At 51.5% G+C, this 27,432-nt stretch overlaps 1 protein-coding gene across 7 annotated transcripts in view; it reads right to left on the bottom strand.

Annotated features, from left to right (window-relative positions):
• The window catches only part of Tspan9 (tetraspanin 9), a 182,183-nt gene that overhangs the window by 105,681 nt on the left and 49,070 nt on the right, over positions 1 to 27,432 (bottom strand). For 3 of the 7 annotated variants that reach the window (XM_030255085.1, NM_001379133.1, XM_017321311.1), the window contains exons 2-3: positions 16,306 to 16,405; positions 10,951 to 11,050 (exon numbers count right to left, since the gene is read on the bottom strand). The exons of 1 other annotated variant lie outside the window; for it this stretch is intronic. In XM_030255085.1, coding sequence (XP_030110945.1) covers positions 10,951 to 11,044 — 94 coding nt within the window. In that variant the 5' untranslated portion in view covers positions 11,045 to 11,050; positions 16,306 to 16,405. The remainder of the gene's footprint in view (positions 1 to 10,950; positions 11,051 to 16,305; positions 16,406 to 27,432) is intronic. 3 more of the 7 variants (NM_175414.6, NM_001379134.1, NM_001379135.1) reach the window with 1 other exon arrangement.

Here is a 27,432-nt window from a genome sequence, read left to right on the forward strand (position 1 = left end):
AGCTCCACTCCTTCCAAAGCCCGGCCATCATTTCCTTCCTCCCTCTTCTCCCACTAGGGGTTTGCATGAAATGAACACTGCAGCCCTAATCTCAGGGCCGTTCATCCTAGGACACTACAACTGGTCATCTTAGTGCCTTTCCAACTGGCCCCCACCCCAGCTCATCACCATGCTGCAGGCCAGAACCTGTGGCAGAGGGCTGACCAGGGTTGCGGCTGCCTCCCCAGCAAGAGTGAGAAACACATCAGGACATCAGTGAGAGCAGGTGAGCCTCTAATGTCCCCAAGGCAACAGCTCACACTAGAGGTTTTCCCGCATCCTCCAAGGCAGAACGTGGGATTACCACCATGGGTTATCAGCTCCAATTCTTCCTGCCAAGAGTCAAGTGTAATACCTTCTGAACACAGCCGTGTGGATGCTACCTACACAGAGATATGCAAATCCTACACGGCAGATGGAGAACACCGTGCACTGACATCTATCTCCCGTGGGCACTTCCTACTCCAGGATGTGAAGCCCAGGAAAGTCCTCTGGGCAGCACAGAACTGTGGGTAGCCCAATGTCCCGATGGTGCTGCAGGGAGCGAGCTTCATGACATCCACAACAGGCGGGTGCAACAGGGTGGGCAGGGAAGAAATGGGGTGAAACACAGGAGCACAATACAGGCCCTGTCCCATGCATGGTGTCTCAGTTCTAAGATGAAGACATGTGTTCAAATATTCTACTGGAGAGAGGTAGTGGTAAGACAGGCAAGAACAAAGGAGAGCAAATGAAACAACAATAACAACAACAGGTGTGAGTGTGGGCCCATAGATAACCCTCAGGGGTGAGAGGAATGGCCTGAGCTCAAGAGGCAAGGCATTCATTCACGCATCACCAACCGAGAGCACCAGGCAGCCTCCGGGCCATGAGAGATTCAGCAGTGGGCAGCCAGTGGGCAGAAGCATGGGAAGGCCTTGATGGGCCAGGGACCATGGAAAGGAGTGTGAAGAAGTTTGCAGAAGACACGTGGGCCGCTGGAACCATCCATGGGTCCCTAGAGAAAGACCCTCCCCTTCCCATGGGCAATGGACGAGGGGAAGGCTGGAGCCTTTTGTTGTCCACCGCCCTGCTGCTACCCTGGCCAACAAGCTACCGCATCCCTCAGCATCAGCCGGGTGGGGTGGGGAGGCTGAGCTTCCAGCCTCAGTGGAAGAGGTCTTGGGAGAGAAGGGCAGCGTGTAGCCTAGAGCCTGGAGTAACCATAACTTGACTCACTAACTTCCCTTAAATCCACCCAAGGGACCTATCAGCTCCGCCAAGAAAGTGCTGAGGGGAAGGAAATGGCCCTTCTCTGGCCCAAAAGCAGGGCTGGATTTAAGGAGCCAGAGAGCTGAAAATTTCTTTTCTCCTGAACATTCATTACCTCTGGTCTGAGCTGTCACCACTGCCTCCGCAGCCCCACTGGGCACCTACGAGGGACCAACTACTGGACTCTGGGGCCCTCAGACCTATTGCCAAGGTAAGAGAAGAGCTGAAGATCTCTCTGTTGCTGGTCCCAGCAGGTCTCTTGAGGCAGAACATCCCTGCTGTGATAGGAGCTCCTCATTCTGACCTTCACTGTCCCCCAAATCAATTATTCAGCATCCAGCTGCATACAGCACCACTCTGGGAGTTGTGGAGATCAAGTTAAACAAACATAGAATTAGAAAGGTCTCATCCCAGAAGCGTGCCATGCAGGGTCTGGGGAGCTACAGGGGCTGCTGTGTACCACACCCACTTCTCCTCAGTTTTGACAGGTTTAAAGGGCTCCAGGAAAGAGGGTCATCAAGAAAGTGAAACCCGTGGAACAATTCGAAAATACTTGCAAATTACATGCTTGTTTAGGAGTCCATAGCCAAAATATATAAAGAGCTCTTACAACCAAATAAGACAAGCAGCCAATTTTGAAAGGGCTTCCAAAGAGCAAGGGGTGGGTTGCTCTATGAATAGATGCTCAGCATCCCTCATGGAGACACAAACTGAAACATACCATGGAGCTGAGAGTGGAGCTCGGGTAGGACGATCATCTATAATGAGGTAGCACTTCAGCCCTCCTAAGATAGCGCCCAAAGCCAGACAGCACCCATATGGAGAAACTGTAACTGAGTGTTCCATACACCACTGGCAGAAATGTAAGACACCCCACCCGCTCTAGAAAGTGGTTTGAGGTTCTTCAATAAGCTAACGTAGTTAGCAGACAACTCTACTTCTAGGTATAGGCCCAAGAGGAGAGAGATCATGCCTACCACACAAAAACATGTACGTAAATGTTCGATGAGCCTTATTTATTACAGAAAAACAACTGGGATAATCCAAAAGGAGGGTCCAGGAAGTGATAAACAGCTGGATAAAACTGGGCATGCCCATAGAATGAAGACTTACTGAGCAGTGAAAAGGAATGGCAATCTGGTACACGCTACAACACAACCATCCTCGACAACAGGAGGCTAAGCGAAAACAGCTGTGACAAAAGACCAGCATCGGCAACTCCACGGAGACAGAACGAAGGAGACAGGACGTAGATTTAACATTGTCCAGGGATGGTGATGGGGTCTAACTAAGGACTGGGGACTAACTGCAAGCAGGCACAAGTTTTCTTTTGGGAATGACAAGAACGAGGTGACACCTATATAACTAAACACCGCAAGCCACAGATGTGGACATTAGACAGGCACATCGCCCCGAGAGGGCTGCCTGCCTCAACAAAGCTCCAGCCAGACAGGGCTTCGACAACAGGAATGTTTCTTTCCATGCTTCTTGACACCGGGCTATACCGCCTGCCTTCCCTCTCTCCTCAACAGCAGGCAGTCATCATGTCCCTTTGCCTTTCAGTGACTTTATACTCTTCTTCCAAGGATGATAGTCACAGTGGAGCCCAGCCTCGTGACCTCGGTTACCCTGAATTACCATGTCTCAGAAGACCCCTTCTGCAAATGCAACCACGTTCAGAAGGACTTAGGCCTCCAACCTATGAATCTGGAGGGCACGCCTCAGTCCGCAAAGCGCAAGAAATATGCGATATACAATTATGTCTTCATAATATCCTACCCAGAAGCCCTAGGGGCAGCTGAGTCCCGCCCTCTGCTTTACAGGTGGGAGCTGAGAGCTCAATGCGGATGGCTACTTGCCCAGCAGCACAGCTGGTCAGGGCAGAGGGAGAGCAGAGGCTCCGCTACACCCATTCACTGCCCTTGCCTGGGAGGCTCAGAGACAGCACAAGCAAGGCTGGGAAAGGAACAAGCCGTGCAACGTAAAGAGAGAAATACCGAAGAACTTAGATCATGTGTAATTAAAGTGCAAATGTGCTCTGCGGTCTGGGAGGGGGGCACAGACAGCAGGGCTCTGAGGAGGCCCTGGAAGAGACCCTCACGGTGACAGAGGAGGGTCCGTGAGCAAATTCAACATTAATTCTGAATCTGCTGTGTGCCAGGCGAGGCAGGAGCACATTCCCGGGCAAGATGCAGTTTTTGGAAGAGTTGGCACTTCAACTAATCCCTGAAGAATGGCCCTAATCCCACCAGGATGAAGGCTTTCCAAGCAAATGGGCCATGTGACCAAAGGCACAAAGGCAGGTAATTTCCAGACCCATGCAGGAAACAGAGAGTTGGCCGCTACATGAAAACATATGTCTACAAGGCAAAGGCAGGCCAAGGTCAAATGCTGAAGAGCCTTGTGCGACACTGGGGAGCCGGGCCTGAAGACAAGCAGCGGAGACCCTCTGAAGGTTCCAGGGCAGGGGTATGACATGACCCAAGGGATGCTTGGTAAAGGAGACTCTGACCACAGCAGTGGGCCATCGGGTGGTCATTCCGGTGGTCCTCTTCAGAGGGAAGCATTGGACAGGGAGAGTGTTCACAGATTGAACTGGGGGGGGGGGCTCTGATGGGTGGCAGGGACGCAGGAAACTCTGTTTCTAGGGGTGCGCTCCGATTAATCTTAATTAGGCTGAGCTGAGGAAAGCAAGAGGAGGGAATTCTGTGCAGGCACTGAAAAGCCGCCAACTCCTGGAGCCCATGTTGTGATCTGGTGCTGACAGCCCTTCATCTCTTCCATTTCTTTTCTTCTTCTTTTTAATTTTTTTTAATTTTTTTTTTTTGAGATAGAGGAGGGGAGTGGGGGAGGTGAGAGAGACACAATAGAACGGCTCGGAGAACAAAAGCTCTGGTTCCCTTCAGTGCCTCATTTTTATCAGGGGGTGCAGCTCTCTCAGTATCCTATAATCACACGCCAGGCAGGGATGCAGCCAGTGACTTACAATTCAGGCATGAGCGAGTCCTGGACAGCAGGTCCTCCTGCCAATGTCTGCCAGCTCAGATCTGAGCCTCAGGATGGGAAAATGAGGCCTGAGAGTGCCCGGGTTTGGGCCAAGCTCCGGCTGGTCCTCTTGTGATCTTAAGACACGGGACACCTATAGTTCTTGGTTGGCCCTGCAACAGTAGCTGCTGCCCCTACGGCATTCTATGGCTGCCCATTCGGCACCTACTATGTGTCCAAGGACCATGCTAGTTTTTAAACCTCACAGAATGCCCTAGGGAGTATTAGTCTTGCCATTTTACAGATGGAGTAACTGGCGTTTAGAGGTTAAAGAGATCACTCAAGGCCATGGAGCCAAGGCTGAACTGGATCTCTTTAGCTTCAGAACCTAAGTCCTTAACCTATGCCCGACTTACCTGAATAAGAGGAAACACTTACACCCCACTCCACTTACCAGCTTGCCAATAGGCTCCCTGGGAGAGAAACGCATACAAGGGAATCTATCCTACAGTCCTGCCAGTGCCTAAAGCAAATGAAATGTGGCCCTTGGGTCAGCTCAGCTCAACAGGCCCTGACCAGGCCCCTCTTCTCCTGTCCCACTTTCTCGCTCACCCACTATTACTCTCCCTCCGCCATCACTGGATCCCTGGACTCTAACGTTAGACTCCTGTAGGTCACGTTCAAGTCTCACCTTGATTCAGTCCCACAAACGTGATGTAGCCAGTGGCTCCCACTGCTACACTTGGCTGTATCCCAGAGGGATGCTGCACTGGGCCATACCCTGGGGCTGCTCTGCTTTCCCACCCTCAATCTACCATCCCTTCCTCTCCAGAAGCCTTCAAATGGCCAAGGCACACCACAGTCATGTCTTAGGCACAGGGACAGCAGGGGGATGAGACCTGTTGTTAATGGAGGGAAATCAGACTTGACACTGGCAGTGATCTGAAACCTCCCAGCTGGGAAAAGCTTTGTTTGTTTTTTTTTAAATAAATAATAAATAATAAATAACACAGAGTGTTTACTTCCCTCTCAAGCAATATTTCTTAAGCATCTCTAGGCTCGTACGTCACGGCTGTCATCTGGGGAAGCTGCAGAGTAATATGTAGTGTCTTCAAGTCCCTTCTGCTTGCTAAGGTCCTCAAAGCACCTCAGACAGGCACCCCTTTATCTTTCTTGCAGATCTCAGAGGGGTGCTTGGAGGAAGAGCTGGCAATTGCCTCTGAGTGCCTGCAGTAAATACTCGCTAACTGCCCAATGGGGACAATTCCCTCACACCGAGATGGAGAACAGAGCAGAGGGAAACTACCGGACACTTGCCCCGGCTGGTCTTCCCAGGTTCCAACTCCTGGCCCCGCATGGCTGCTCAAACAGTGCCTGGCTTTACTCAATGGAGCTAGAAAAGAACAGTGTGGTATCACGCAGACAGACAGACAGGCAGGCACAGACATGTTCATCTCCTTATCACCACTGAATAGGCACAGAGGGAACACTACCTAGGGACATTATCAAATGGTTCCAACAACCACACAGGACAGCTATACAACTACTCCTGATGGTTCACAGAGCATCCCCGGAGCTCCTTTCCTGTCCCACTGTGGATTCTCCACAACAGCCCGGATTCTGCTCACTTGTGCGACTGACCAGGACCTTGTTGCTACCAGGATGCCTCATCCCTCCACCTCCATGGCTTTCTCTTAATTGTATTGCTTTATGTTCAGCCTAACAACTTACCAAAAAGACCAACCAAGGGTAACAGACTAACACCTCTGGACCAATCTGGCATACACAAGCTTGGCTCCATACACATCATGCCTTTTAAATGTCAATTGTTTAGAATCAGGCTAAGAGATTTTTAACCTGGAAACCAAGAGTTAAAGCTTCCCTTTAACAACGGAAGGTTCCTGGGAAAGTCGTGGTGCACATCTTCAATTGCAACACTTAGGTAGAAGAGGCAGGTGAATTTTTTGTGAGTCCAAGACCAGCCTGGTCTACAGAGTGAGTTCCAAGACAGCCAATAAACCCTGCCTCAAAAGAATAATAAACAAATAAATAAAATAAAGGAAGAGAAAAAGAAAAAGGAAGAGAAAAAGAGAAAGAGAAAGAAAAAGAAAAGAAAGAGAAAAGAGAGAGGCAGAGAAAAGAATATCAGAAGATCCCAGGAAGAAAAGAAGCATAAAGGTTCCTCAACAGATCCAGACCCTTGACCTCTGGGGAATTCCAAAGGTGCTTGCCGACCGTGTCATGTCAGCAGAGGACTGGGGAAGACTCTAGAAAGGAAACTTCACCATGTTCATGTCTGACCATGGGGACCCCAACCCCTGAGGTCAAGGACAAAGAGAATCAGCACCTCGCTCAGGGTCCACAGTGGCGGCCGCTCCTGCTACGCAGACCTGGAGCCCAGATGCCGGCAGGAATGGAGCTCTGCTTGGAAGTAGTTATTTTAAACAAAAGAATCATGTTTCCCATTTGGACTTTAAGCACTTAGCTCCTCTTTTGCATAGCCAAATATTTGCAATTGTGTTCTACAGGTCTGGGCATTCTGCTACAGAGCAAGAAGACCATGACCCAGAGAGGGAGAAAAAGAAATGTAAGTTCTGGCAACGCCGGGCTCAACAAACAATCAGCTGAGCCTGAAGATCACGCTCACGGTGCGCATGCACAGCATCTTTGGTTCGTCACAGTCCCCACCGTGCCACCGTGGATCCCTTATCTGTGTTCTCAGCTCTGCATCAAGGTTGATGAATGGGCTGAACACGTAGGCATCTGAGACTCCATGTTCCCTGTGGGTGGAAGCTAGCTCAATCTCTCCCATAGTCATCAATGGCATCAGACAGGAAAGCACATAGAAAAAAATCCTGAATTACTCAAGCTGGCTTCCATAATGTACCCGGTCCTAGTCCAGAGGAGATGCAGGCAGAAGGAGCAGGAGTTCAAGTCTCTCCTCAGCTATATAGTAAGTCTGAGAGCAGATTGGACTACAGAAGACTTGTCTCAGACAAACAAATCAAAAGGAATTCCTGAATAAGCCAAGCAGCACACCCTCGATATAGACACCCAGCCCAGGAGACTTCAAAGCCAACGCTACAACAACAAAAAAATGCAGTTGCCAGCCTCTAAAATGGAGTCTCGGCCACCAGACTGACTTCCCAAGGGCAGTCCGTGAGGACAGACACTGATCAGACTGTGATCTGAGAGCTAAATCTGGGGCTGCTCTCAGGCACCTGACTTCCGGCTGGTATTTAACAACCCATAGTAAGCTCTTCCGTTACTCTAGGAAAGAATGAAGGAATGCCGGGCCTCTCAATTAGTCCTAGACAAATAGCACAAAGGAGAGTGGAGACAAATAGCTAAAGAGACATGTGCACACATGCACACACATATGCACACTCACACATTCATGTCACAGCAACGTATACTAATGGATCCTCCACAAGCTACTGGGAAAACACTTGGTGATTCTATGCAGCCACTTAAAAGTCTGACTGTGATGATTATGGATGGAGAATATTAAATAAAGCAGTGCAAAAGTCCTATGTACATTATGACTACAGCAACATGCTTGTAAGCAAACATGGGCTGAAGGCACCATGGAGTAACAGAAAGTTAGTTTGTCATGATGGTAGCTTGTGAGGCCTTTTCTGTCTCTTTGATTTTCATTATTACAAAGCATGATTTAGACAATAATACTTTTCTTTTAAAATGCCCAGCTGCTCCGGACCCTGAAATAAACTAGCACAATCCAAAAACAGACTGTGGTGAGAGTGAGGTGGGATATCTTTGCCACGTTTGGGCCAGTGGGAGTGCTACAGGGTCAGGAGCAAAATTAAGAGTGTCATCAATCAGTTTGCAGACTTGAGAGCTTCAAGGAAAGCGTGCCCCGTAGCACACACCATGTTCTATCAAAGGAGGCGCGTCATTCCACACTGAGCACGGACTTCTTGCCACCCTGGGGTCCCCACCCACCACATGCACAGGACCCTCAATGACTTTATGATTTACACAGTGGACTCCGAGCGCTCTTCCTGATTCCATGTAAGGAAAGAACGTGACTCTGACTATGATATCCGAGCTAGAGACAGCCCGGAACAGCAGAGATCTCATACCTATAGACCCACAGTGACATCATGATCTGTCCCCTTCCTCCTGAGTCCCCATGACTGTCCTTTTTACTCATTCATTTACAAGATACACTTTGTCTCCTCTGCTGCTAGGACCTCTGAACACAGATGGAGGCAGAAGGACAGGAGGACCACAAAGCCCAGCCCATCATGGCCTCAAGCCAAACCTTCGGCAAAGACTTAATGGGTAGGCAAGACAGGAGCTGAGTGCTGGGGGCAAGCGGACAACCAGAAGAACTGACTCCGCAATGGCTTCCTGGGGTGGCTGATCACTGAGGGCTGTGAAGTGACAAGTGCCTTCCTGTGACAAAGAGTAGGTGCCTTGGGAAACAGAAACAAACGCCCTTGCCAACAGTTTCCAATGAGATCAGACTCCCCAGGGAGAGATTTCCCACTATGAAGTCCCTGGGGAGGAGGTGGGGAGAAGAGGAGGAGGAGGAGGAGAAGAAGAAGGAGGACCTACTGAGAGGAGAGCATCTGAGCCAAATGCCCCAGTGGGCTTTTCCATTTGCAAGCGGAGTCACTTACACCTGATGGCTGCTGCTCCTGCTCAATCCCACAGGCTGGCTCAAGGGTGGTTTGTTTTGTTTTTGTTTTTTTAAGGAGGTAAAGAAGAGGGGGAGTGCTGCAGGGAGGGAGAGAGAGTGATGTTATTCTTCCCCATCCCAGTTGGTGCCATATCTAGGTGTGGAGAACAAATCCTAGGAATGGGCACCTGGGTGGCAGGCAGCCTCCAAGGGTGGGAAGAGGACAGCAGCAGAGCTGGTGGGTCAGGTCATTAAACTATTGATGGACATGTGCAGCCCTGTGGGCCACCCAGCTGGTTGCATCTGCCATTAGGAGGAGGTAGGAGGGAAGGGCCTGAAGGGGCCAAGAAGGACCAAATGTGAAGGCAGGGTGGAAGCCACAGCCCCTCCTGTACACAGGCAATCCCAACCCAGGGTTATTCTCAGGCACTTTTCCTGTGAGAAAAGAACGGTAGGAATGTAGTGCGGCCAAGACCCAAATCCACTCTGCAGTGGGCTCTGTGCCCACTCGGATGACGTACAGGGGGCTGGCCCCCGCAGCCTGGAGTCAGAAAAATCCACTTAAGGAATTCAGATTGGCAGCCAGAGACGTGTGGTATAGGTAACCCAGCGTGAAAGCTTTCTCAAAGCTGAGTACACACAGTGGGCATGCACCCGTGAGCACGCGCACAATAGGTGCACACATGAAATTACGCATGTGAACAATCACGGGTTCCTCGGGCGTGTGACAGTGAACTACAGACTACATGGAAAGGTGGCCAGAAACACTCCTGGATTTTTATGGCTCTCCGGGGACCCATCTCCAGGAAGTGCTAGCAACTGCAATCCAATCATGTCCCTGGCTGGAGAAGCCGGCTGGAGACTGGGGACTATGCAGGAGGAGGAAGAACTTCATGGGGAAAAAATGTTGACAGAGTTTAATGTCAAGCGGAGGACGAAGGCTTGGGTGAAGGCAGCTTCCTGAGAAAGCGGGTGTGCTGCGCGCACCAGCAATGTGTCTGGAAGCTGTGTGGGGAATGTTAAGCTAAAAGGCACAGGAGAAGGCTGGGTCCCCAAAGGCTGGAGCCTTGGCACACTGGAGTCTGCCCTTATGTGAGAATTAACTAACCAGGCAAGCCCCAGCTAGGAGGACTCAGTAAGTCTGAGAACTATAAATACATACTGTTCTCATCAAGAAGACCCAGGAAAATAAGGAGGAAGAAAAGCTAATGCCCACAGAGCAGCTGGCATGTCTCGGCCATTTAGAAGCCTCAAACTATCGGTAAGACCTGGAACCCAAGAAATCAAAAGGTGGAAACCAAGACGAACACCAGGCCTATCTGCTGCCCCCATCTTCTACCTGGAGTTCTGGGACTGCTCACCCTTAAAGAACAAAACAGCAAACAAACAGCAAACTCCCCGGTAGCTTTTGCTAAGTTCCCATCTCCTTGGGCATCACTGTCCCTCACGGAAGAACCAAGTGAACTCGAAAACCCAGTGAGCATCCCCAGCACCCCGCCTTTTGCAGCGTATTTTACCTGTGGGTTCTCTTGTCTGTCTCACAAGTAGGCTCCGTGCTCCACTCACACTGCCTGCGCCCTCTGGCCTGGGCTGTGTCTAGAACATCACCACTGAGGGTCATGGAGGGCAGATGCATGAACGCGGCTCACCTAACAACCAGTTCTCAGAAGGTAACTTGCTTCTGTGGACGGACGCTCATGGGAAGCTACTTCCTGGGAGGATCCTCCTGAGAGGTGGGACAGCGGGCCCAGCCCAACCCTGTCTCTTCATGCAAACCATCAGCAACGTTTTTCAAGATGCAGGTTGCAGACTCAGAGGCTCTGGGACAGAGGCCCGGGAATCTGAATTATTGACAAGCTTCCCAGATGTCTCTAACTCAGCGCCAGGCCTGGAATCACTGCTGTCTCTTCCTTGACTAACAGTCGTGTTCCTACCTGCATTTGGGCTAGGTGAAACTAAATAAATGCTTCTCTCCTACAGCCTTTCGTCCAGAGGCCTTGGGTCAACCTCTTACCCCAAGATGCTCCTACCTGCTGGAGCGGAGCCGATGGTCACATTTCCCCCACACTGTGGGTAGACACACTGAGGTCTGGCCAGGAAAGACGTCTCTGTTTCTCTTTTCATCTTGCCCTTGAGTTCGGGGAGAGAACACAGGCCCTTAAGAGTCTTCAAGGTTTTAGGAAATGGAACAGGACACACAGACGATGCTGATGCTGTCAGGTATCTATCTCTCTGACCCCTGGGCTGGGACAAAATGTTCCTGTCCTGCAGGCCACACACCTACGTCTGACCGTCACACACAGTCTCACCAACTTGGGCCAGGAGGCCAGGAGGAACAAAAGTCCCAGACCTCTCCTCGACAACCGTTTCACTCATACACTCATGGCAATCTCGGCAACGCTGAGTGAGCGTGCCAAGCCCCAAAGAGTCAGAAGATGAAGGGAGACGCTGCGTGTTCACATTTTCTTTCAAAAGGAGAGCTGACCTCCCAGAAAAACAAATTCCATGAGGCTAAAAGCTGAGCAACCCGCATCCCGTGATTTACCCAAGAGCCAGGGTGAGAAAACCCTTGAAACCTCCTCCCTCTGGAGACACTTCCCCTAGAAGCAGGAGCCAGTTACCTCAGCCAGACACATGCAAGAGGCCCCTCTTCTCCCTGTCCCCCCCCCCCAGCCTTGGCTGAGATTGATGGAGCCAGGACAGCTGCAGCAGTGGAGGAGGGGCTGGGGAGCACAACAGCTGGACTGAGGGAGGGCCCTTCCCCTGGCTGGGCAGAGTCCCAGCCGGCACTGGAGAGGAAGGAGACAAGGGTCTCATCTGCACACTTCTCCTCAAGGATGGAATGTGAGCACTCGACTCCATTTTGACCCTGCTCCCCAATCCCTCCTAGTCCTTCATAGCCAGGCAGGTGTCTGTGGATTCCACAGAGAAGGAGGCCACTCAGGAATAAGGCTACATGTCTAGGACCCTGGAGCAGCAGCCCTATGAGAGACCCTGCACCCCACCCCTATCCCTCACACTCACCAGCTAAGCCCAGGCCATGGAGGACAAACCCAGGACCCTTGCCTTCAGGCAGGAAGGTAGCTGGCGATGCGACCATGGTGACATGGGGGTTAGCAGGCATGACTCTGTCGCAAATCAAACCTGGGAATCTTTAAAGACTTAGAACCAAATATCAGCTCCTCTCTGGCTTCAATTTCCAGTCCTCGTGTGTGCCAAGAAAGGCTTCCATGGAGTAGCTCTTGAAATCAGAAGGACAGTAGGCTAATGCCTACTATATGGTGGGCCTCGGGTTTTCACAGTTGTTGAATGACTGCTCCGAAGTTGGGTTCATTTCCTCCAAGGCTATCAATTCATTCAGCCAAGACCACAGAGGCAAGTGCCCTGCAGGCCTTTCTTCTAAGAGTCCCCCTTGTAATGGCCTGCCTGGCTCAGCATTATCTCCCACATAGACCAGGCCCTCGTACTATGCCCCATGCCACACGGCCTCCCAAGTGTGTCTATTCCTTTATCATCCCGTATATGTACACTCTAGCAACGAATACACATCTCTGAAGGCACCTCACACCACAGGTGGGCCAGTGCAGGGCAGCATGGCCATCTAGGATGGCCTCCACTGGGGCAGGTGGCCAGTTACATTTACACTTTATTAACCAAAAGCAGATGAATTTTTTTTTTAGAACAATCAGCCCCTCAGGCGCATTAGATGCACTGTAAACGCTCTCAACATGCAGTCAGAGACCAACCACAGCCCCAGACATGCAGAACAGCGAACGCTTCTATGGATGTGGCAACGTGCCACAAGATGCTCTCCACGGGGCCAAAAAGCTCTGAGGTAGCTCACACAGAGAGAGAAGGGGACCGTGGCAGCCCTGAAGGGCTGAGAAGTCTCCAGGGTTCAGAGTCTTGCAGGCTCACCGACCACCCTCTTTACTAAGGGTCTCTCTGGCTCCCACACCCCTCAGGACACAGCAGGCAGCTGTCACAGCACACTTCATTTTTGGGATGCATGAAATGCCTGACATTCTCTCCAGCCCCTGACAGACTCCTGGCCTTTCCTAGCTCAAGGTCTGCATCTTGTCCAGGGTATCACCTCCTGCTGTCCAGCAACACTCCACGCCCTGCCTGGCTTCAGGCTGCAGCAGGAACTGCACAGGTCCTGGCCTTTACCTACCTCCAGCCCAGATCCACAACCACCAGGCCACAATCCAAGCAGAAGGGAGAGAAAGCCAGAACCTGCTGTATTCAAGGTGTCACCAAGGTCCCCTCATTTACATTTGACCATTAGGTATTCCAGAAATGGGACAAGTGTGTTAAGCTTCTTGTCCAGACACAGAAACTAAGGCTTAAAGAAGGAGGGTGACTTGTGGAAGACAGTACCAGGATACAACTGAGAAACATCTAACTCCAAAGCCAACAGGGTGTCACACCTTCAGAAGCTAGGCAGCCTCTGATAAAGCAGGCAGGCAGTCATTCCTCCCCCAATGGCCCCACAACAGCGAAGCATCAGCGGCAAGCACTGCTCCCCTTTCTGGCCAGCAGCAGTCAAGAATCCCAGCCTGGAGGAGGCTCTGAAAGGCCACAGAAGCAAAGCCCATGAAGGAGGGAAGATGCAAGCGAGGAGAGGGAAGCATAGACCAAGGCAGCAAGGTAGTGCACAGAGACACCTGAACTTTTGAGTCTGGTTATTATTGAGTACATGTGCGACAGTTTGTCTGAAGCCTGTCTTCCCCACAGCTGCATGTCTAACACACAGTAGGCACTTAATGACCGCCTGTAAGAAGATAGAGGGTGGTGGACAGATGACAAATGTAAAAGGCAATGCCAAAGACAAGAGACAGGGAAAGCTCCTTTCTTCTGCCTGTCCACAGACCCCATCTCCATAAAACCTCCCCCACCTTTGCTTCCTGAGGCCGTCCTTCTCTTATGGGCTCCCTGGCCTGCTCTTTGACTATCAGCTACAACCCTAAATGACTATAGGTCATAATCTAGGCTACTGTGAAGTTGGGAGACACTGAAAAGTCTTCTCGTCCAATTTCTTTCTCTTTCTTTCTTCCTTCCTTTCTTTCTTTCTTTCTTTTTTATTTAAACAATTTTTATTAGATATTTTCTTCATTTACAATTCAAAAATTATTTCTTTACGGATGACAAGACTGAGATCCAAGAGGGGGTATGGCTTGCCAGGGGCGTGGGGGTGGGGGTGGGGGTGGGGAATATGGCTTCAGAGTAGAGAAAAGTTTCTTGTGCTTAGGCCTGGAGGCCTTGAGCGCCCAAAGGTTCATTGCTGGACTCGGCTGGAGCCGGCAGCCATCTGTCTCCAAGGCCTGCCAACAGGCCTTCCCTCCCATGTACCCTTGGTAATGAAGCCCACCGCAGGTGATCTCGGAATATTACACCAGGGGGAGGTCCTGCTGGCCATGGCTCCAGCCTTTAATTTCCGATTTCCCAGCCTGACACCCCTAATAGTCTGGGCCCTTTCTGCTCTGGCCCCAGTTGGTCATACATCACCTTAGCTGATGCCAGCCATGCCTTCCCCCAGCCATCTGGACAGAGAAACGAGCAAGGAGCAGGACAGGATGATCTTGGCAGAGGCCTGCTGGGAGGCCACAGACACCTGGTCCCTACCCTGCCTGCCCGTGCTGTGCCTGTGCTACCGGGATGCGGGATGGCAAGAGAGCAGCTTGCTTTTATTTATTTATTTATTTATTTATTTATTTATTTTTAGGTCTCAATTTCTCCCTTACATAGCTTAGAATCTTCTACGCCAGAGGCAACAATATATGCTGATGTGGGTGATCCTCTACCCCCTCCCCCCAGCATAAAGACAACACATACCAGTCCAAGTACAGCATCTTTGAGGTAAACCATGGCATGGCCTCCATCCTGCAGAAGTGCTCAATCAAATCTGTGAGTCAGAACAAGCTGACATTAAAAGGCCACTTCCAAGTAAGAGAACTGCCAGGTGAGCCACGGCGGGCAAAGACATCATGGAAGGACGAGCTACTGCAGTTAAGGCAGGAGAGCCTGGAGCCATGCTCAGCCTGGAGGTGAGTGTGACCAGACGTCCTGAGCACAGAGGGACCTACATACCACACAGCAAAGGATGCCCCAGGCTGCCTGTGCTCATGAAAGGGCACAGGGAGAAACTAAGGAATGAAGTGGATGTGTGAAGCAAGGAGCGTTGTCACTAGGTGCCCTCGAGCTGTGCAAGGCCAGAAGACCAGCTTCAAAGCGCTAAGGTTTTGGGGAGGGGGAAGGCGGATGAGAACCTTCAGAAGGCACTGTTCACAATTGAAGCCCTTTGTATCCTCATCTTACCCAGATGCAAACGTCACTGAAGGGGTGCCCTGGCATAGAGAACCACACACTCACAAAGTCTTGTTCTCAGAGCACAGCCCAGGGCACTCCTGGGTGAGGGGCTTCACAGAGGACAGTCACTGAGAGGACTAGGGATCCAGCTATCTAAGTATTCATTTGCCTGAGAATATGGGGCACCACACCCACCACCTTTTGATAGAAAGTGAATATCCCTATCTGCAGAGGAGGGACAGCAATACCCACCAGCTGCTTCACTGCATGAAATCCTTCATCGCCAAACACCTGAAACAATAGATTTCATGCCCCACAGTTCTAGACAGCCAAGATGTCCACAGAACCAGGCTTCTGTAAGAAGGAGGCTGGGAAAGCCTCCTTCCTTGTTCTCTCAGATGTGGATGTAGCTGGCAGTCCTTGGCAGACAAATCACTCCTCTCTGCCTCCATCATCAAATGTCAGTCTCCCTGCATCTTGGTGTCTAAATTTCTCTCTTAGATGAATACTAGTCATCAGCTATCCCAATATGACCAACCCTAGAGGATCTTATCTTAGCTTGAATACATCAGTGAAGACCCTATTCCAAACGAGACGAGCATACAGGCTCCAAGCAGATATCATTGCAGATGGGGGCACTGTTCAGTACACTACATTCATTTGCTGTCAAAAGATGTCAGGTAGGGTTGGATTGAATAACATGTGCCCCATATTCTCAGGCATTTAAATACTTGACTCGCTACTTGGTGGCCCTGTTTGGTCAGGTATAGATGTGGACTTGTTAGAGGAAATATGTCACTGGGAGTAGGTTTTGAGAGTTTAAACCTTGCATCATGTCAAATTTTCTCTCTTTGCTTGCAATATGAGACGTGAGCTCTCGGCCATTCCTGCCATTGTACCTGTCTGTTTCTACGTGTCTGAGCCACGATGGCGATGGACTCTTATCCCTGTGGAACAATAAGCCAAACAACCCCTTCCTTCTATGAGTTGCCTTGGTTGTAGTGTTTTATCACAACAATAGAAACGTACCCAATACATCAGGTATCCAGAAACCCAAGCTCCAGCCCCAGACCTACCTCTGACTGCCTGCCTGGGTCACCTGAGCTGGATCCTCTCACTCTCCTCTGAGAGGGGACAGCTTGGATCTGACTTCCCAAGTCTTCGCCAGCTGCAACGCTGCCAAATGAAAAGCAATTAAAAATCAGCACAAACTCACGATTTTTAACAATATAAATAGAAATAAATATAGATACGCGCATGGCCTTGTTGGCAGCCATGTGTCTCTCGGCTCTGTTCTCTGGGAAGCCCTGGAAGCAGTGAGACCCTGGCATCCACGAGCAAGCTCGGGCCTGCATCCTGCTTTCCAAACATCGTTCTCTAACAGGAGCCAGGGTTCTCGAGAGCAGCAACTAAGTCAGGGTTCCAAAACACCAATCTCCAGCAGAAATAGGAACCCTTACAGCAGTGACTGGTTCCAGGGACAGGGCATGAGCTAGAGTTTTCTGTAATGCCTGAACATAAACAATGCTTTAAACATAGAAAGGTAGGAGCCATGTTGGTTCAAAAAGGTCACAGGCGCCAACTGAAAGATGTCTCAATAACTCTAGCAAGAACCACTGGGACAAAGAAAGCCACTATTCAGCCAGAATCCACAGAATAAATGTCATATTTATTATGTATCATTTGTCCGTGCTTTTTGTTGTGTTATATATTTATGAGCCTGTAATGATAAGAATAACTAAGTGAATGAATAAATAAGTGGGAGAAGACAGTTCCTTCCAGAATTACAAATAATAAATGCAGAACAATGAAGTAAACAGAAAATTACACTTATACAAACATCACTGTAGCAGGCAACACGGCTGACACATTAGCTAAAATTAGTGGGTGAATGTCCAAGGAACAACTGGGTATTTGTCTAGTGTCAGAAGTGTCCGCTCCTCCAAACACTTATTAATTTCAGAGAAAAAATTGTAGCTCTATAGCACGGGCGCTGAATGGCACCGCCTCCTCCTTGTGATCAAGGGTGACATCAACAGTAATAACACACACGGGCGTCATGGTCCCCTGACACTGTGCTCCAAGGAGGACAGTGGCAGTGCTGTGGGGATGTGCCCAAAATGTATTATTTTAATATCATCATAAGGAAACACTCAAAGCGACAGTGTCTATCGAGACGGCCAGGCCTCTCAGCCTGCCGTGGCAATGGAGACCAGGAAAACCTGATGCAGGCTGGGACCAAAAAAGACCCAACAACTAAATGCACTGTGCAAGTTTGGGCAAGAAAGGATGTCTGTGCGAAGAAACGTTCAAATCAGGGCGGGGTTAGTTAGCAATATCGCACCATTAACGCCTTGGCTTTCAAAGTCATGGAAAGTCGGCTTCTTAAACAACGGGCTGTGACTGAATCCCACCTGTAATGAACATATGGGGGGCTGAAAAAGTTTCTATCTACATTCACAATGACGGAACATTAATTCAAAGTGAAGTCTATACTGAGCCCAAGTTGATTCTGGTGGAGCTCATCATGTGACTTCCCTGCAGCCTTGGTTCTGAACACGGGTCGTGGGATGTGACCCGCCACACCACACACCACCAATGAACACAGCCTGCAGCATCCCTGCTGAGAGGGGAGACCCTGCATGCTATGAACAGCAGTGTTCGAGTACATCCTGACACTGTGTGCTCTTACAGAAACATAATGGTTTGATTACGGAAAACAAAGGCTTTGCATGTTTTCCGGCAGTCACTCCTGGGCGCCTAAGGACCAGATCAGCATCTTATGGATTGTGTTGCATTACGAGTGTTTGGTTTTTAAAAATTACCCTCGGAGTTGCTGCCTTGAGTGTCATAAAAAAAAATTGTGAAGTGGATTTTGGTTTGGCATTTCCAACAGTTTCTCAAATAGGCCTCAGCAGACTTCTGCTGGTTTGGTGCGATGCACTTGTGTGAAGCGGCATCCTCACCATTGAAGATCGATCATTAAATCAAAATATCGATCAACTCGGAAAAACACTGAAGATGCTCTGTGACGCAGCGTCAAATATTCCACCAAGATGTAATTCTTTCTGTGAAAACATACAAGCTCGCCCACCTCATTAGTATGCAAATTTGCTAGTGTCTTTAATAAATGATAAAATATGTATATTAAAAAAAATTATCTTCAAACAAATTTATCATTCATTGCCAGAAAATGGTTGATTTATATACTATGTGCCCAGGATCATATAAAAAAAATTTCCCTGGTGGAAAGAAGTTATAAGTAGGAAAGCTTAAAAGCCTTGATAGACTGCTAACCACAACCAAAAGAAGCAAGATGCACAGAGCGTGTGCCATATGTATGCCATGCGCGAGCAGCAGGATGCATAATGTATGTACACATGCTACATGCATCTGCAGATGTGCTACCAAGCTACATGAGCTTGGGGACTTTGGAAGTGAGCGTGGTTGGTGGGGATGGGTGGGGGTAAGGAGGTGGGGAGAGAGAAAATGGCCTTTTTGCTGTTTCAGGCAGCTCGCTGAGCCACAGATCCGATTTTCACACGAGGCTTACTAGATTACATTTCTCACCACGGGCAGCTGTCCCTGTCAAATAAATAATCATCACCTTACATTTATATATCACCTTTCATCCCACAGCCCCTTCCCTACAGCTAGGACCAGCCTGGGAACAGCTTCATGCCCGCTCAGGAAAGGGAGGGGGAAGCAGCCAGGCCCCTACTGGGTTCCATGAAAGCAGGGCTGGAGCCCAGGAGAGAGAAGAACCCCCACACCAGGAGGGCAGCCTGTGGTGTAGAGTGCTATGGTATGAAAGAATGGTCTGGGCAAGGGAGAGTACAGAAGCGGTCAAGGCTGGACCCCTGCAGCCAGGGCTGAACCCCTGCAGCCAGGGCTGGGCCCCTGCAGTCAGAGATGGACCCCTGCAGCCAGGGCTGGGCCCCTGCAGCCAGGGATGGGCCCCTGCAGCCAGGGCTGAACCCCTGCAGCCAGGGCTGGGCCCCTGCAGCCAGAGATGGACCCCTGCAGCCAGGGCTGGGCCCCTGCAGCCAGGGATGGGCCCCTGCAGCCAGGGCTGAACCCCTGCAGCCAGGGCTGGGCCCCTGCAGCCAGAGATGGGCCCCTGCAGCCAGGAATGGGCCCCTGCAGCCAGGAATGGGCCCCTGCAGCCAGGAATGGGCCCTGCAGCCAGAGATGGGCCCCTGCAGCCAGAGATGGGTTCCTGCAGCCAGGAATGGGCCCCTGCAGCCAGGAATGGGCCCCTGCAGCCAGGGCTAGGCCCTATAGCCAGGGCTACCCCATGCCCAGCAGCCAGGGCTATACCAACCCAGCAACAGCAGGCAGATGAGAGCTCTCAGGCTCTGGTAAGTGAGACTGAAAGCCTCACCTCTGTGCAATTGTCTCAATCCAAAGGCATGTATGTCAGAGGGAATCCTGGGAGCTCCCCTACAGGAAAGCCTTGAGCACCAAACTCTGTTATTCACCTGCTAGCCACGAAGGCAAGGGGAGAAGCCATGAGCTCTACTAGTGGCTGTCATAGGTCCCCTTCTGAGCAGGGTGACCCACTCTGTATCAGCCTTAGGCAGCTCCCTATTCAAAGCAGTGGCTTCAAGTGAGGCACTGCTCCCACAAAAAGGAAAGGAAGAGAGGCCCCAGGGCACAGTGGAGCCAGGCTGGAGCTACAGATGAGGGACCTGATCCAGAGGATACAGCCAGACACTAGCCCTGGGCTGTATAAGCACTCAGATGCCAGGCCAAATCCCACAGGCCTGCCTCTGCTCAAAACACACGGGCTGGCCTGCACCACCACCATGAAAGCCAGAAGCGAATAAGGGCCAGGGTCAATGGAGCGGCAGAAGCAACAGAAAGGCAGGCCCTGGGTGACAGGGTCACACCAGGCTTCCTCAGAGGCCCTGGTAGCAGAGGGGACAGGGAGAAGGGAGTGGCACCAAGACCCACAGCATCCTCAAAGCACAGAGGTGAGCAGAGCGTCCATCACTGCTGCCATGCTGGAAGTGAAGGGGACCTGCTGGAAAAGCCACTGAAATTGTGCTCAGAGGAGGAGCCAGCTCACATTCAGATGCCCCTGTGAGCACCCACAGTTCAGAGGGCTAGAGAGGTCTGGGCACTGGGGAGCTAGTTTTAAGTGAATGGGGGTCATCTCGGGTAAAAGAAACTTCAGCCCATCCCTCTGGCCAGGACTCCAAAGACCTCTGGGTAAGTGTCTACTGAGTCCCATGGCGCCCTTTGGGCCACTGGTACAGGTTCCTGGGTCCCCTATGACCTCCACTGACCTAACCACATCCATGCATCCCATCACTTCCGACTGGACTGCCCCAACCTTCACAGCACCATCCACCAGCTTGACATAAAGACTTGCTCTAGGTCCTCCTGCGCCCCACCTTAAAACCTCCATGGGATCTCACACCATAAGCTCCAGAATACCCTTCTCATCTGCAAGCCAGTTACCCACCTTCTTCACACACACACACACACGCACGCACGCACGCACGCGCACACACACACACACACACACACACACACACCTGCAAATAGTTCAGAACTGACTCAGGCCCTTCACTGCGTAACTCCCCTGGTCTCCTTAACATCCTATACCAGACCTAAAGTCCAGCATGGCCTCCCAAGAAGCCATGCCTATGCAGGGATTATCTCTGTGCCTGGGCAGGAGGGGGTGCCGGGGCAGCACGTTCTTAGCCCATCTGGGCAAAAGGCAAGCTTTTCCCTCCCTGGGTTGACCCAGAGCCCCAAAGCCTAGGATGAACACACTTCTGATTCTAGCGATGGTTACAGCCCCCTCACTGCCCTGTATCCTGCTCCACAAGACAAGGCCTCTGCTTGCAACAGCATCCCCCCTTGATGCCAGATACCTAAAATCAAGGCTAATCCAGAGCCACCCCAGAAAACCAACCAGGAAATACCATGGCCCCATGGTGACATCCACTCCCAGGCAGTGCTGGTGGCTGCCCTGAGATGTCTACCCTTCTGTAGTCCAAATAAGCAGACTTTCCCCTTGAAGGGAGAATCAAGAGCCATAGCAATGCAAGGGCAAGATCTGCAGCAAAGGCCTGGCCCAGGCAACCAGCTGGCATCTATAGAGACAGGGCGTGACCTGAGTCCCACATGTCACCTGCAGGAGCCAGAGATTCATGGGTTGTGAGGGGGAGCAAAGCCACCTGAAGGGCGCAGGGAGTCAAGATGATCCCTGTGGTTAAACATGAGATTAAGGGATACGCCAAGAAGGAGCAGGGGAAAACGGAGGTGGGGAGAACGCCAGCATCTCCAAGTCACTGCAAGCCAGGCTGCAGATAACAGAAGACACTCCCACCACCATAGAGACACCGTACACTAAGGCTGGCCTCTTGGGAGCGCCCATGGAATCTAACTCAAACAGGCTGCTGCTCTGCTACCTGATTTAAAAAAAAAAAAAAAAATGCCAGCTCACCCAACACCTGAGCCAAGGCTTCTCTCCTCAACCTCACACATGCAGAGAGAACAGCATGCTGAACCTTCTTCCTTCCCTAGACACTCCCCACCCCCACACAAAGAACAAGGACCATGAAGCTGAAACCTGAGAAGATACCAAGGGGGCAGCAGGAGGCAATTTACAGCTGGGAAAACTGAGCCCTTGGCCAGATGTGGGCCCTGGGCAGGAGGGGGTGGGCTTAACTCTGGGCCTAAGGGCCTAGAGGGGCTCCCCTCTCAGGTCAGCAGCAGCCAGACTTGGTGCTGAGCTGAGAGTCCAGTGAGAGTAGAGAAGAGCAGGACAGGGCAGTGGCCAGGACCTACCCACCTATGGTGCTGGTGACTCAGAGCCATCAGCCAGGGTGAGACATGGGGAGCAGGGTAGGAGAAAGGGAGGCAAAGAGAAGAAGGAACAGAGGGGAGAGGCCAGGAGGAGGTCTGCTGGCTACAACAGAGGTAGAGGGCTTCTTCCCACTCAGGGATCCCGGACGTGGTCAGGAAGAACCAGCTAGAGACCTGCTCACTCTTAGCCAAGCCCTAGGCTCCATCGCCTCCTGAGCACAGAGGGTGTGGATCTCCGGGGCCTCTTGCAGCACTAGACCCTGGAACAAGAGCCAATCCGATACAATCACAATACCAAAGCCAGAAGCCAGAGAACCAGCAAGAACTACCCTTCACCACCAACACAGGATAAACGAAGGACCGAGAGGCCTGGAGAGGTCAAGCGCTATCCTGAAAGTCACACAGCCAGTGAGCAGTACAGTCAGGACCCAGATACCTAAAGTTGGGCTCAGAGACCCAAACTCCCCTCCTCACCAGCCCAGCACAGCCCAGCTCAGCTAAGGGAAGAAAGCTGCCCACTTCAAGAACATCTATGAGGCTGGGAAAAAAAGGGGGTAGGAAGCCAACCCCACTAAGGAAATGCATGCAAAACTCCCTCTGACAAGTAGTGGAATTATTTCCATTGGAAAAAAAATTAATGAAAAACCCTCCCTTACCAGACCCCAGGGGTATTTGGCTGTAAGCTGATGTAATAGGGAGAAAAGAAGCCAAGGGGAAGGAACCCCCCCCCCTACACACACACACACACACACACACACACACACCAGCACGCCTTCTGCCAGAAGCACAACAGGGAAGCTGCAGCTGGAGTTGGGGGGACACAAGCCAAGCAGGATGTTGGAGGCTTGGAAGGAGGCCTAACGCAGCCAAGCTGGCTGGCTGGCTGGCTGGGAGGGAGGGAAGCAGAAGCCTTTGAAATGGGAGCACATGGCGGTACTCCGCTGAGCCCCACATGCAGGTAGGCCCTGGGTGGACACAGACACCAGCACAAAGCCTGTGGAGGGCAGTGGAAGGTGTCTGTGACAAAGCCGGCTGCAGGCAGAGCCGAGAAGCAAAAAGAAGGGGCTGGGAGCCAGGACATCAGGAGGTCAGGACATAACCTGGGATTCGAAGGTGTATACTGGTAGGGAAAAGGACTGTACAAGGACCTCCTTACTGAGCCTGTCACACAGATGGAGGACCGCTGATAAAGTAGGCACGCCTACACAAGGACCTAGGACCCCCACCCCAGCCTGGAACCTCAAAAATACCCAGCAGAGGGCACTGACATGAAGTCATGCCACCATTGCCCCCATCGTGGACAGTGCTTCCACACGGGGAGGCCACCTAGAATGGGGTCCCAGAGAGAGCAACTACCATGGGTAGGGTCTGGGCAGCAACACTAGCTCGATAGGCCAGTTAGAAGTGCAAGGCACACCACCAAACACTCTCATCCCCTACCAGATGCCTACATAGCATCACTAACCAGCGGAAGGCTCTGGCAGCTGGGGCCACCTGGTATCTCCATAGAACAACTAGGGTCCCATCCCTGGCTATGTTTGGGGTACAGACTAATAGGGTACTTAGAGGTAGTAGGTGGGGGTGGTGACAGATCGTGTCCCCATTTCTGGCATCCTGGGAGAATTTCTCTTTCACCCACTAACCCCGCCACGTGCAAAGCTGATCATTACAGGAAGAATAAAAAATGTCCCAGCCTCCGGATCAATGGCCAGTTCAGCGTTTTATCTTGGAAACGTTGAAAATACCCTTGACCTCTCTGAGACTCCAGTTCACGCCATGGGTCTCAAGAGGACAGCCCAGTCCTTGACACAAAACTGTAGGAAAGACATATGAGCCCTGACGCCAGACAAAAACTGCAGACCCAGAAACAACACTCAGAGCACTGAAGACTGAACCTGAAATGGGGTGTGGCTTGGCATCCTGTGGGACTACCCTGCAGAGATCTAAGGCTACACGTGGCTATGACCAGCTGTGGGATGGGGGACTACACCCAGGGGTTGCTGGGAGTAGATGGGCCATGAAATCGGCAGACTCCGCCCACTTCTGGACTCAAGCTGAGCTTCCAGGGAGTTTGCTAGTGCTGTATGTCCCTGCTGCAGGAAAGCTCTGTCCTTGATCTTACAGCACTGCTCTTCCCAGGCTAGTCCTGCCCTAGGCATGACCCCTCCCTCCATGTCTGGCACCAACCACACAGGCTGCCAAGCTGAGGTGGAGGTGGGCAGTCTCAGTTTCCTCAGAGCCCAGTTCTCTGCTTCTGGGCCCCACACAGCCCTGCAACGCACAGCTAGAGTGTAGTCTACAGCAGGAACACCCTACAAAGGGTGTTTGGCCACAGGTAGGGTGCTGAAAGGCCACCTCCAAGCCTGTGACAGTGTCCTGAGACAGCCACTTCTCAAAAGTAGACTGATGCGGCTTCATCTCACTCAGCCTTGCCTCAGAACCATCTAAGAACCTGTGACAAATGTGATTTGAGACTGAGGCAGAGGGCCACATGGCCAGGAAAGCTAGACTGAGTAAAACAACCTGCTGGAAAAAACCAACAGGTTTCCTGCTGCCATCTAGTGGCCAGCACATGGAAGAGCAGGCACCACAACAAGGCCACCAAGAAGTCTCAGGGGCTATATCCCCCTCCCCAACAAGTCCAGACTGAGACTAGGTGACCACAAGTAGAACCCACACAGGAGTCGTGAGTGCCAGATAAAAAAAAAAGTGCAACACCCTCACAAAACAGAAGACCTGCCAGATGTCCATCCAAGGGCTTAGGAGAAAGGGCAGAAAGGCTGGAATGGCGATTGGCCTGAATCGGCAGGCAGCAAAGCATGATGTCAGTCCTGACCATGCCTACTGTCCTGGGTGGCCTTTCCTCCTCTCCTCCTCTGGTTCCTTTCAGCTGTTCTTCCTGTCACTTGCCACAGCCAGGGGCCCCCAGGCTGCGCACTTGTCTTCATGCAGCCCCTCCTTCCCCCATCTGTGCCAGCATCACTGTCTCTTCCATGTCACACACCACCTCCCTCATCCTTCCGCCCTGGGCACCAGTCACTGGCTCACCCATCCATCTTCTCTACTTCTTCGTGTTCACTAGCGGTCGCCCTCCTGTTAGGCAGCTGGCCTCATAGTTCGGCCTACACCTCAGAGACCCTACTTCCAACCTTGGAAGACTGAGGACTCAAAAGAGCTCTAGCTGCTACTGTCCCAAGGCCTCCTTCCTTCTTGTCTTATAGAAGGCCATCTAGCTTCCAGTTTGCTTGTGGGCCTTGAAACCTGAGCGACTGTCAACTCTAAAGCAGCTATCCTGAGAGAAACAGTGGGCCCTCCGGAACCCTGGGCTGTATTGCCCATCCAAGAGGCAAGACAGACATAGTGTGATCTGAGCGCATGCTTCGGTTCACCCCTGATGTCTGTCAAATGCCTGGTAAGTTCCTTCCTCCCGAAAACCTTAACATGCCCCCATTGGTACAACAAAGGATCATTACATGGGTCCTTCTGAGGCCAAAATATCTACAAGATTAACCTACACTAAGATGTCAGTAACTGGTAACTTGGTAACTGGGAAGACAGTGTCGGTCTATCACCCATCCACGCCGCAGAAGCAGCACGCTGGACATGTAAGTGAGGGTGAGGCTATTTTTAACACTGTGACTTGTTTAGCTCTGGGTTAGCCACAGCATGGGGGATGGAGACTCAAGGTCAATACTGGCTCGCACAAAAAGGAAAGCACTTGCCTGGAGCTTGACCTCCAACAAGGTCAGGGTGGCCAACCTCATGTGACACCTTTTGGGAGTAGCTCCAAGGATCACCTCTCACAATGGCAGAGTTAATGCCATTGGTAGCTGAGGAAACTACAACCCAGGACAGTTCTATACTGCAGAGCCAGTGAACTGACCAGGGTGGCTGGCCAGTGGCACTCTTCTATCATGATAGATACTCAGCAGGTAGCCTTCAGTTCTGCCTCCTCTCCTCTCCCCTCCTCTCCAGCAAGTTATTCTCACGAAGCTACCCCCCAACCACATACTCTCAAGTGGCCTTTTTGGCACTGAGATGAGAGATGAAGATCCCCAATCCATACCAAGTTTCCCGTGTGACCTCCCACAGAAGGGCGCTATGATTGGAGACTACACGGGGAATGGAGGCTCTCCAATCTGGCCCGGGTGCTAGCAAATCTTTCACAGCAGGGAATTTTTCCTGTAACAGCCACGTGGCTTTTTAAGTAAATTGAGTACCGGGTGTCACTGCCTCAACCCTACCCTGGTGGAAGGGGCCTGTTGAGGCAGCTAGGTCTGAAGAAGGGGGGTGGGGACAGGCCTCAGAGGAAGAGAGCATGGTGGGTAGAGTCTCTGTCATCGGCAGATGGTGAAGGGGCTTCGGAATAAACCCTCAGAGCCCCAAAATACCTCTTCCATCTGCGTACTCCTGCCAAGAATTCCTCCATGGGGAGGGGGTCAGCTTTGATTCTATGGTCAAAAATAGGCCTGAAACCATAAACCTGTGGACTGGGGCGGGGGGACCCACCATGTACACAGAGTGACAGGAAGGGGTGAGGGGATAGTGAGGTGGTTTAGGAAACTCAGAGGAAACAGCTGCTGGCTCTGGAAGCACATGTGGCTCTGCCTGGGCCTCTCAGGACAATCCTACAGGGGGACAGGGGCATTCAGGCTGGAGCTAGTAATTACCTAGTGGATCTATCACTGCCCTGTGCCAGCATCCAGGGTCCTCATGAGAACCTGTGTGGAAGGAGTAACCGCCAAACGGGACAAGGCTAAGAGCCTACAGCCAGTGGGATGAAGAAGACCCTGAAGAGTGGCTGAGGGGGCAGTAGAGGACCAGCCCCCAGTCAGAAGAACCCAACAAAGGGGCCAGAAGGGTCAAAGAAGCATTCCCAGTGGCCAAAAGTGGGATACCCAACTTGGGCTGCCGGCCCAGGCTCGCTGGAGACCCGCCCAGGGGCTGGGAGCTAGTCTGGAGAGGTGTGCGTGGACTGGGAAGCGACACGGAACTGGGTCAAGAGAAAAGGAGAATACTAAAACCACAGGAGACCGCTCCGAGTCATTAATCATCAGGGAAATAGAATCGGCCATAGTGAAAGGCTGCCTCACACCTAGGGCAGCCTTAATGGAAAAGAAAAAGAAGAAATCGACAGTAACAAGTGCTGGCAAGGATGTGGAGAAACTGGAACCCTCCCACATGGCTGGTGGGAGCCAGGGTGATACAGCCATTGTACAAACAGCCTGCCTACCTCTTGCTGTGCAGAGCTCAGAGTTTCCATATAATCCATCCCTTTCCCCATCTGGGTACACACCCCCACAGAATCAAAGTCAGGTGCCCACTCGCACACTGGTACAGGAATGTGCTCAGCAGCTCTCCCTATACAAGTCTTGGGAAAG

The sequence above is a fragment of the Mus musculus genome, chromosome 6, assembly GCF_000001635.26.
Source record: "Mus musculus strain C57BL/6J chromosome 6, GRCm38.p6 C57BL/6J".
In the NCBI taxonomy this organism is placed as follows: domain Eukaryota; kingdom Metazoa; phylum Chordata; class Mammalia; order Rodentia; family Muridae; genus Mus; species Mus musculus.